Source organism: Lathyrus oleraceus, chromosome 6, assembly GCF_024323335.1.
Source record: "Lathyrus oleraceus cultivar Zhongwan6 chromosome 6, CAAS_Psat_ZW6_1.0, whole genome shotgun sequence".
NCBI lineage: Eukaryota > Viridiplantae > Streptophyta > Magnoliopsida > Fabales > Fabaceae > Lathyrus > Lathyrus oleraceus.
In genome coordinates this window covers 165,972,872-165,984,538 of record NC_066584.1, presented here as the reverse complement: position 1 = coordinate 165,984,538, position 11,667 = coordinate 165,972,872, and the positions used below count along the sequence as shown (strand labels likewise).

General features: G+C 39.3%; 1 protein-coding gene across 1 annotated transcript; it reads right to left on the bottom strand.

The window, feature by feature from the left end:
* Window positions 1-357: 357 nt before the first annotated feature.
* Window positions 358-1,595, bottom strand: LOC127094574 (uncharacterized). The gene is made up of 3 exons (XM_051033394.1): window positions 1,112-1,595; window positions 503-883; window positions 358-395 (listed from the first exon to the last, which is right to left on the bottom strand). The coding sequence occupies exons 1-3, from the start codon at window positions 1,593-1,595 to the stop codon at window positions 358-360; spliced, it is 903 nt and encodes a 300-aa protein (XP_050889351.1).
* Window positions 1,596-11,667: the final 10,072 nt, after the last annotated feature.

The following is an 11,667-nucleotide window of genomic DNA, read 5'->3' as shown; positions in this document are numbered from 1 at the left end:
GAATAAACATCATCAAACCCAGATAGAGATGGAAAATCAAGTGAAAACAATTCAGAAAAAGTGTCATCAACCAACTCAGAGATCAATTCAATATGAAAAACAGAATGCTCCTCCAAGGGATGTTTCATGGCATCGAAAATGTTAAATTTTGCGACAATGTCACCAAATTCCATGGACATGGTTCCATCGTCGACATCAATTTTTGTTTTCGCCGTTTTCATGAACGGTCTGCCTAAAATGATAGGCGGTCTGCTTGAATTTGTTTCTCCATACATGTCCAGAATGTAGAAATCTGCAGGAAAAATCAAGTTATTAACTTGAACAAGCACATCTTCCACTACTCCAATAGGGTGAGCATTACTTCTGTTCGCTAGTTGAATGATTAAACATGTATGCTGTAAAGGACCAAAATCAAGGTTATTATAAACAGAAGTAGGCATAACATTAATGTCGGCTCCCAAATCAAGCATGCAATTGTCGAATTTATTATCCCCAATGGTACATGGAATAGCAAAAGTTCCTGGATCCTTGCACTTTTGGGGTATGGCCTGATTGAGGGATGAAATAGTAGCTTTTTCAGGTGAATGTTTAGACTGGATAAGGGCTGAAATGTTTCGTCCCAAATTTACTCTCTCATTGCCCTTCAACCTTCTCTTACTTATGCATAAGTCTTTTAGAAATTTTGCATATTTTGGAACCTGCTTAATAACATCAAGAAGCGGAATGTTTACCGCCACTTTTCTGAACACATCTAAAATCTCTCTCTCCTTGTCTCCATCATCAGTCCTTTTATTTTTCAGTATTCTATGTGGGAAGGGAACTGGTGGCACATACTCCTTCTCTTTTTCTTTTTCAGTTTCTACCACAACAGAGGGTTCAGTTTCTATCACAACGGAAAAAGGTTCAGGTGTTACCTCAAGAATTTTTTTATTTTTTTCTGGGGCTTATTCTGTTACCTTCCTGGATCTCAACGAAATTGCATTCACATTAGCATTAGGGCCTTTTGGATTCACAACTGTTTGGGTAGGAAGTTGGTTTGATCCTTAGGCTTGCTGCATGGCATTCATTGAAGTGGCAAGCTGTCCAATCTAGGTATGCAAAGTCTGAATACTGGAATCTGTTCGTTGCTGAAATTGGAGATTGTTAACAACCATTTGTTTGACAAGATCCTCCAACGAAGGTCCGGAAGGTGCATAGGTGGAGACTTGGGAAGTGGTCTGTGGTTGTGGCAGGGGTATGACTAATTGTTGTTGGGTGGGCTGCTGGTTTCCATATCGAAGGTTTGGATGGTTCCTCCAATTGGGATGATATTTGTTGGTGGACAAGTCAAGAATGTTGTACCCTCTCTGATTGTTGCTTTGGTTAAAAAGGTTAGCTGCATATGCTTGAGGCAATTGAGTGACTGACTCATCTTGAAGAATAGGACATGTGTCAGTTGGATGTTCAGTAGAAGTACAAATACCACACAACTTTGTTGTTTGAGGTTTACTCACTGCCATTTGTTTCACTAAAGAAGTAAGCTCTTCAATTCTAGTTTCTAAAACCTTGTTGGAAGAGGAAACCTGAATGTCATTCACACCTTTTGTTTGGACCATAGAATTATTTCTGGTTGTGAATTGTTGGGAGTTGAGTGACAATGTTCTCAATCAGGGCTTTAGCAGCAACTGGAGTTTTATCGACAAGTGCTCCACCACTAGCAGCATCAAGAATGTCTCTATCCATTGGTAATAATCCCTCATAGAAATACTGAATAAGCAGTTGTTCGGTAATTTGATGTTGAAGGCAGTTGGATACTAATTGTTTGAATCTCTCCCAATACTCAGCCAATGACTCATTTCCCTATCTAATACCATATATTTATTTTCGGATTGATGCAACCCTGGAGGCAGGAAAGTATCTCTCTAGGAAGACTCTCTTCAAATCATTCTAAGTTGTGATAGAATTCGACTCAAGATAATATAACCAATCATTGGCAGCACCCTGTAGTGAAAATGGAAAGACTCTCAGCTTGATGTGATCTTCGGTAATTCCTTCAGGTCTCAATGGTGTAGAGAAAACAACCTGAAATTCCTTAAGATGCTTATGCGGATCCTCACCTACAAGACCATTAAACCTTGGCAACAAGTGTATTAAACCAGATTTCAACTCAAAAGGAATAGTAACATCAGCATATTCAATACATAAACCATTGTAATTCATATCAGGGGAAGCAAGTTCTCTCAGAGTTCTTTGGTCAGCCATATTAAACTCAATAGAAAAAAAAATCAATAAACAATGAGAAAACACATAACTAATTCAGCAATGCAGCAACAAATAGGAAAATACCGACAATGTCTCTATTAAGAACAAACAATTGAAATACGTAAAAAACTATTGAAATAAAAGGAAAAAAATACAAAAACAAAATAATTAATCTAATAACGTCAATTAAAATTTTTGAGAATTTTTTCGGAATTTTATGAAACTATCAAAACAGAAAAAAAAATCATGAAAAATAAAAAAATAAGGAATTTCGAGTTTTTAGGATGACTTCCACTATTTGGTTCCTAAATGAGGCTTTTGATCCTTGACTTTTTTCTAGTTAATCGACAAAGAATCAGAATAATTTGAGACGATTTTCTTAAAAAAAACAGATTTTTTTTTATCCTAAAACGCAAAAACACCAGAACACAAGAAAGTTTGGGAAAAAAATGTTAAAACACGACACCTATGACTATAATAATAGTTAGACTATAATAATAGTTAAAATCTACAAGAATCCCCGGCAACCAATTTGATCCGCTGTTGCACACGGGTCAAAAATGAGTAATAAAATATAGTAAACGGGAAGCGACACCTCGAGTATCGTATCGCAAAGATTCTTGTATTATTCTTAACCTAATGAAATCGATTTAAGGGAGGTTTATGTTTTAGTGGTCGATTTAGAAAACAAAGCAAAAGTGTGATTAAAATAAGCGATTATAAAATAAGTCAATCTACTGTTTTCGGTTTCCGGCTAATCACTGGTTTTTACCTACCAATTCCCTAAGCAACTTCGATCTCTATTCGATTCAAATTCGATTGACAAACGCAATAGATATATGACAGATTTATATTCCTATATTCTGAATTTTGCAAAGGGATAAATACAATTGTGAATTAAGCAAACACGATTTACAAACGCAATTTAACGACAAAGCGATGAAAACGGCGATTAATAGTTAGGAATGCAATCATAAGAATTTAATCAAAACCATTCCATAAAATACAGATTAAGCAAATGAAATTTCATATAATATAATTGAAAGAGAATGAAATTAAATTGATAGAATAAAAACCTTAAAGCCTTGGAAATTCGGTTACAGCAGATTGACTCTAAGAGATTAGTTCCTCTTCGTGATCGCACGAAAGCAAAAAGTTATTATGAATAATGCGTATCTGCTATAGTACCGCGGCTTCCCTTTTAAACAGAATAAGGGTTTCACTAATAATTCAAACTGGGCCGGAAAACCTAAATTCGGCCCAACAAATGGCCCAAAAGAAAATATTGCCTAAAGTATGAAACTTCAACAAATTAATTGAGACATATTCACTCTGAATCAGCTTTTTGCTTCAACATAAAAGTTGTAGCTATTTCTCTTAGCTTTCCAACTCATGTCAGAACTTGCAAAACGGCATCTCGTAGCTCAAGTTATGATCCGAACAATGGACAAGTATCAAATAACCGCTAAAACTGAAAATAGCAAACGAAAATAGATTAAAGGCAACCATGAACTTAAATCTAAAAATATAATAAAATAGTAAAATAATAAAAATAAACTAGATAAATGCCCAAGTACAATTATAGAAGAATGTGCATCAAAATTCACTGATCAATGCCCAAAGATGGAGGGAGCTTGCTGCTCAGATCAACCCTCCGTTGGAAGAAAAGGAGATGACCAAGATTTTCCTCAAGACTCTGAGCTCGTTTTACTATGAGCGAATGATTGCTAGTTCCCCCAGTGACTTTACCGAAATGGTAAATATGGGGATGAGATTAGAAGAGGGTGTCCGCGATGGACGTTTGTCTAAGGAAGAGGTATCTTGAAGCAAAAGGTATGGTAACAGTTTCGCTAAGAAGAAGGAAGGTGAGACCAATGCAGTGTCAGTTGGGAGGCAGAGGAGGCCTCATGTTAGGAGAAGTCCGCAACCCCATCAACATCATCATCAATTATCATTTGTTATTCCTGTGTTTTCCAACAATCAATCAGTGCCAGTTCAACAACAACGTCAACAACAACCACAACAAAGAACAAACAACAACGCCAACAATAATTAACAACAACATAATTTTGAGAGGAAGAAGGTCTCTTTTGACCACATTTCTATGTCCTATGCTGAATTGTACCCATCTTTGATTCTCAAGAACCTTCTTCAACCGAGAAATCTGTTGCAAATTCCAGAACCACTTCCATGGTAGTATAAGCCAGAACTCCGTTGTGCCTTTCACCAAGGGGCTCCTGGCCACAATATTAAGAACCGCTGCCCGTTGAAATATGAGGTCCAAAATCTAGTGAAGAGTGGGATGGTGTCCTTTGAGGACCGTGCGCCGAATGTGAAAGCAAACCCATTGCCTACTCATGGTATTTCATCTGTTGATATGGTAGACGGCTGTCCAGGAAGTTTATGAGTATTTGATGTGCGATGTATTTGTCGATCTTTGGTTGAGATGCATAAGACCCTGTGCATCATTACTGATTGTGAGCATGACCATGATAGTTGTACAATCTGCAGTGTGAACCCTCGTGGGTGTTCGGTTGTCAAGAGAGATATCTAGAAGTTGATGGATGAGAATGTAATCCAGATTCAACAATCTAGGGATATAGATTATGTCAATGTAATAGTGCTAGTGTTCAAGACCCCTGAGCGGGTGGTAATTCAGTTTCATAGCAGCAGCAGTAACAACAGCAACAGATTGGTATCGCCGTTGGTAATATGGTTAGCGGGTCCAATCCTGTATGCATCCGATAGAGTTGTTCCGTATCAGTACAATGCGACAATGGTAGAGAATGGTCAAGAGATCCCATTGCCTACGACTAGTTTTGTTGTGAATATTTCCGATATAGCGAAGGTGACCCATATTGGTCGTGTTTTTGGTCCTGTTTTCCCAAAGGATGTAGAGGATGTCAGTAAGAAGGTGGAAGTTCCTGTAGTATATCTGATTAGTGCTCCAAAGTGTCAGTCTGGTGAATCCAGCAGTTTGAAGCCTAATGATGATGATGAGGTGCTTCGTTTGATTAAGAAGAGTGAATTCAATGTGGTGGAGCAGCTGCTCCAGAGTCCCTTCAAATTTCCAGTGTTGTATCTTCTTATGAATTCTAAAACGCATAGAGAAGCATTGCAAAAAGTATTGGAGCAAGCTTATGTGGAACATGATGTGACAGTAGATCAATTTGACCATATTGTGGCTAATATCACTTCTTGCAACAATTTGAGTTTTTGTGGCAAAGAACTTCCCGAGGAAGGCAGAAATCACAATCTGGCACTACATATTTCAATGAACTGCAAGGAGGATGCGTTGTCAAATGTGTTGGTTGATACCGGTTCTTCATTGAATGTACTCCCGAAGTCAACTCTATCAAGATTGTCGTATCAAGGAGCTCCGATGAGATACAGTGGCGTGATCGTCAAAGCTTTTGATGGTTCTCGCAAGACTGTTATTGGTGAGGTGGACCTTCCAGTAAAGATAGGTCTGAGTGATTTCCAAATTACTTTCCAGGTAATGGACATCCACCCGACCTATTTGTTAGGAAGGCCACAGATACATGAGGCAGGAGCTGTGACATCCACTCTGCATCAGAAGTTGAAGTTTGTGAAGAATGGCAAGCTCGTTATCGTTGGTGGAGAGAAGGCTCTGTTGGTGAGCCATCTATCATCTTTCTCATATGTTGAAGCTGAGGATGAGGTTGGAACTCCGTTCTAAGCTCTATCCATTGCTGAAGAAAAGAGAGTTGGGGCACCTATGTCCTCTTTCAAAGACGCGCAAAAAGTTGTTGAAGATGGTAGTTCTGATCAGAATAGGAGCAGTAGTCAACCTTCTCTTTAACTACGATGAATACTCAGGCCACTACGATGTCCTTCCTCAAGAATACTCTTCTTAAGCTCGGTAACATCCGGAATACACACCCGACTACCAAATTTCAAAACACCATTCTCATCAACTCTGAATTCACCACCTTGACCTTGATTCACCAGAGTCAACTTATCAACCAAAAGCACATCGGATTTCTGACCCTCTCTAATCTCATCTAGAATACTACTTGTTAACTTTAACATTCCCAATTTAACGCTATTGTGAGTACTCTCACACACCAAACTCAAGTCTCTAAACTGTTCAATTAAATCCAATTCTTTAACCATTAACATAGACATATGCAATGATTTCCGACTCAATGCATCAGCCACTATGTTTGCTTTACCCGGATGGTAATTCAAACCAAAGTCATAATCCTTCAGAAACTCTAACCATCTCCTCTGTCTCATATTCAGCTCTTTCTGATCAAACAAATACTTTAAACTTTTATGGTCACTGAAAACCTCAAATCTTGACCCATACAAGTAATGCCTCCATAACTTCAGAACAAATACCACGGCTGCCAACTCTAAATCGTGTGTCGGATAGTTCCTCTCATGAACCCTCAGCTGTCTCGAAGCATAAGCTATAACCTGCTTATTCTGCATCAACACACCACCCAAGCCCAACAATGACGCATCACAGAAAACCTCAAATGATTCCGACGAACTCGGTAATATCAGAATAGGAGCAGTAGTCAACCTTCTCTTTAACTCTTGGAAACCTTCTTCACATTTTGAGTCCCAAACAAACGCTTGCCCCTTTCTAGTCAACATCGTCAACGGTAATGCCAACTTAGAAAATCCCTCAATGAACTTCCTATAATATCCTGCAAGTCCAAGAAAACTCCTTATCTCAGAAACTGACTTCGGAGCTTCCCACTTAGATACCGCTTCTACCTTAGAAGGATCAACAGCAACACCATCTCTTGAAATCACATGACCAAGAAAACTAACCTCTTCTAACCAAAATTCACACTTAGACAGTTTAGCAAATAACTTCTTTTCTCGTAGAACTCCTAAAACCACTCTCAAATGCTCAGCATGCTCTTCTTCAGATTTCGAATACACCAAAATATCGTCAATAAACACCACAACAAACTGATCTAGGTACGGATGGAAAATCCTATTCATATACTCCATAAACACTCCAGGCGCATTAGTCACACCAAAAGGCATTACGGAATACTCATAATGTCCATACCTTGTTCTAAAAGCAGTCTTCTGAATATCCTCAGTTTTCACACGTATCTGATGATATCCCGATCTCAAATCTATTTTTCTGAACACACTCGCACCAACCAACTGATCCATCAAATCGTCAATCCTCGGCAAAGGATACCGATTCTTGATCGTCACTTTATTCAGTTGCCTGTAGTCCACACACAACCTCATAGTACCTTCTTTCTTCTTAACCAATAACACTGGTGCACCCCACGGTGACACACTTGGACGAATAAATTTCTTATCCAACAGATCTTCCAGCTGACTCTTCAATTCAGTTAACTCAACAGCAGACATACGGCACGGAGCCATCGATATCGGCCTAGTACCAGGTACCAAATCAATCGAGAACTCAACTTCACGTTCTGGCGGTAATTCATTCACTTCTTCAGGAAACACATCAGGAAAATCACACACCACGGCTAGATCGCAAATCACTAGTTTATCTTTAGCCTCCAAAGTCGCTAACAGCATAAACAACTCTGCCCCATCTGCTACTTCCTCATTCACCTGCCTTGCTGATAGAAACAAACTCTTCCCTTCCTCAATCTTAGGAAAGATCACAGTCTTATCAAAACAATTGATATAAACTCGGTTAGACACCAACCAGTTCATACCCAAGATAACATCAATCTGCACAAGTGGAAGACACACTAGGTCCATCCCAAAGTCTCTACCAAAAATACTCAAAGGACAATTTAAACAAACTGAAGTAGTAGTCACTGAACCCTTCGCAGGAGTATCAATCACCATACTTCCATGCATCTCAGATATCTCTAACTTAAGTTTCACAGCACAATCCAAAGATATAAAGGAATGAGTCGCACCTGTGTCAATAATAGCTACAAGAGGAAAGCCATTAATATAACACGTACCTCGGATCAAACGATCATCTGCAGAAGTCTCAGAACCCGATAAAGCAAAGACCTTGCCTCCCGACTGGTTCTCTCTCTTCGGTTTAGGACACTGTGGGCTAATATGACCCAACTCTCCACAGTTGAAACAAGTCACAGTCTTCGACCGGCACTCTGCAGCCAAATGACCACCTTTTCCACACTTGAAACACTTCCTCTCAGCACTGGTACACTCATGGACACGATGTTCAGCCTGACCACATCTGTAACACTTAGCAGGGGCACTAGAGTCTCCCCCACTAGGCCTCTTCATCCCACTCTGTCTCTAGAAACCTTTGCCAGCTGCATACGGTTTCCCACGATCATTCTGATTCTTGCCTTTCCTATCAACCCTCTGCTGATAGCTCTCCGCTCTGGCCTTGGTATCCTGTTCAAAGATCCTGCAACAGTCAACCAAATCAGAAAACACTCTAATCCGCTGATACCCAATAGCCTGCTTGATCTCGGGACGTAACCCGTTCTCAAACTTCACACATTTTGAGAATTCCCCAGTAGCCTCATCATAGGGAGTGTAATACTTCGACAACTCTATGAACTTAGCAGCATACTCAGTAACAGACCGGTTGCCCTGCTTCAATTCCAAGAACTCTATCTCTTTCTTTCCTCTGACATCCTCTGGAAAGTACTTTCTCAGGAATCTCTCTCTGAACACAGCCCAAGTGATCTCAGCATTCCCAGCAGCTTCCAACTCAGTGCGGGTAGCAACCCACCAATCGTCTGCTTCCTCTGACAGCATATGCGTACCGAACCTGACCTTCTGGTTATCGGCACACTCAGTCACTCGGAAGATCCTCTCGATCTCCTTCAACCACTTCTGAGCACCATCTGGATCGTATGCTCCCTTGAACATTGGAGGATTGTTCTTCTGGAACTCACTCAGTTGACGAGCAGCTCCCATTCCCACAACATTCGGATTTCCCCCAAGTACTCCAGCCAGCATACCCAGAGCCTCAGCAATCGCAGCATCGTCTCTACCTCTTCCAGCCATCTCTATTCTGAAAACCCAACAAGCTAAAACAATAAGTACTGATAGGGTTACACAACACCTATCCCGTACAGGGGAAACAGAATAATTACGACTCGACTCGACCGACTATGCTCTGATACCACTAATGTAACACCCTTCTAAAATACCCCAAATATTTAATTAAAATAGCAATACATCAATCAGAGTAATTATGCAATTAAGGGTGTCACACAATCATTTCACACCATTCACCATAATAACTGTCATGCTCTTTTATTAATTCAAAACATAAAACATTTGCACAATACGCAGCGGATAGAAATCAATTCAATCATGCAAAACATGTAACATATTACATGTAAAATTATTCAACAAGGTAAAACATCCCGTCCCGATGTTACATCTATCAGAGCATGACCCACTAAGGAGACTACACTAGACTCCAAGCACTAGCTTCTACTCAATCACTGCTCGTTACCTGAAAAATAGTTGTAAGGGGTGAGTTCCTCAATCGATATAATAAGCATTATAAAATATCATGTAATGCTAAGTAAATAACACATTAATCACCCTAATCTTATCACACATTCGGTAACGGCACATCAACTCAAATGGCATACTCAATACCAACACAATTCGTACTCATACCCAATGCCAACACAAACACACGTATAATATTGGAATACATCCATTCATATTATACGTCATACATACATTATGCAATGAGACTCCATGCATGCGGTACCGACTATTCGTGAACATATAGTTCACCTCACCGATCAAATCCAGATACGGCTACCAAGCCCACTAGTCCCACTCATTTGAGACCTAGTGACTCACTCACTAATTCCTCACCACGGAAATTAGCTACCACCAACTCACTAATTCCTCACTATGGGAATTAGCTACCACCATACAGACTACAATATGCATGCTAAATCACCTAGCAATGCAAAATCATCAACAATAATCCACAATGATTTACTCACTAATTCCTCACCATGGGAATTAGCTACCACCATAAAGGCCACAATATGCATGCTAATTCACCTAGCAATGCAACATCATTAACAACAATCCACAATGGACATATGCTCACACTCTAAGCCATAAAACAATCCATTCACCAACACATGCATAATATATACATTCACAACATTATGCATATTTTCACACATCATCAGCACATGTATCCAAACATCATATCATGTCAAATAATTAATCACAGTATTAGCACACTCCACTAATACCTATACTGCTCAAAACAGCGGGAATTAATCCCTATTACATCATACGCCAATATAGGCCAAACACCAATTATGCACACATTATTCAAATATTAATTTTTCCAATTTCCAACAGTGTTAACCGGTTAACACCCTGGGTTAACCGGTTAACGCAACACAGAACACGCTTTCTGGCAAAACTCAATAGTGTTAACCGGTTAACGCCCTGGGTTAACCGGTTAACGCAGACAGAACAACAATTTCTCAGAAATCACAATAGGGTTAACCGGTTAACGCCCTGGGTTAACCGGTTAACGCAAGCAAAACAGCAATACTTCACAATTCCTAACAGTGTTAACCGGTTAACACCCTGGGTTAACCGGTTAACGCAAGACAGAAAGCTGTTCCTGCGCTAACCCGAAGCAGAATGCAGAATTCTCTGCATTTTCCGCCGTTGGAGGACTTCCGGACCTCCGATTCCGATTCCGATTCCGTAAAAAGCTATACGTTCGGGAAATCACAACTCACACAAATACAGATTCAATTACAGTTTTCACATCATCTATTCATCACAATTTTTCAACATTCATAATCCAATTAGGGTCAATCAACGGCTTATCACTACCCATTACATGTTAATCCATAATACCCATTAAACGACGATAAACCCCCCTTACCTGAGTTAATCCGGCGAATCTTTAAGCTTCAAGCTTTTCTCTTCTCCAACCTTCTTCCTCTTGCTCTGCCTCTTTGCCCTTTTCCTCTTTTTGAGCCGCTTCTCTGTTTTCACGTGAAAACTCTTTTTACCAAAATGGAACTCTTTTTCCTTATTTCCAACTTATATATTTTCCAATAATTATTATTCCAATAATAATAATAATAATAATAATCCAAAAATTCCAATTATTTAATTAAATTAATAAATATAATATTAACTTAAATTAAATAATTATCTTATTTTTTTATCGGGGTGTTACACTAACACCTTCCATCTGTGTAACGAACCCCCTTACCTGTAATCTCTGGCATTTTATTAGTTTTGATTTGAAAACTTCTTATCTTTGGGTTTTGTTCGTACCTTTCCCTTTTCCCTTGGAAACAATAAAAGCGCAGTGGCGACTCTGATTTTATTGACGTTAAGTTTATCCATAGCTTAATGGTCATGAATTTACTGCTACACATCGCATGCTCGAAATAAAACAGAGTCGCCACTGAACTTTATTTATTCCAAAGGAAAGGGAGAATA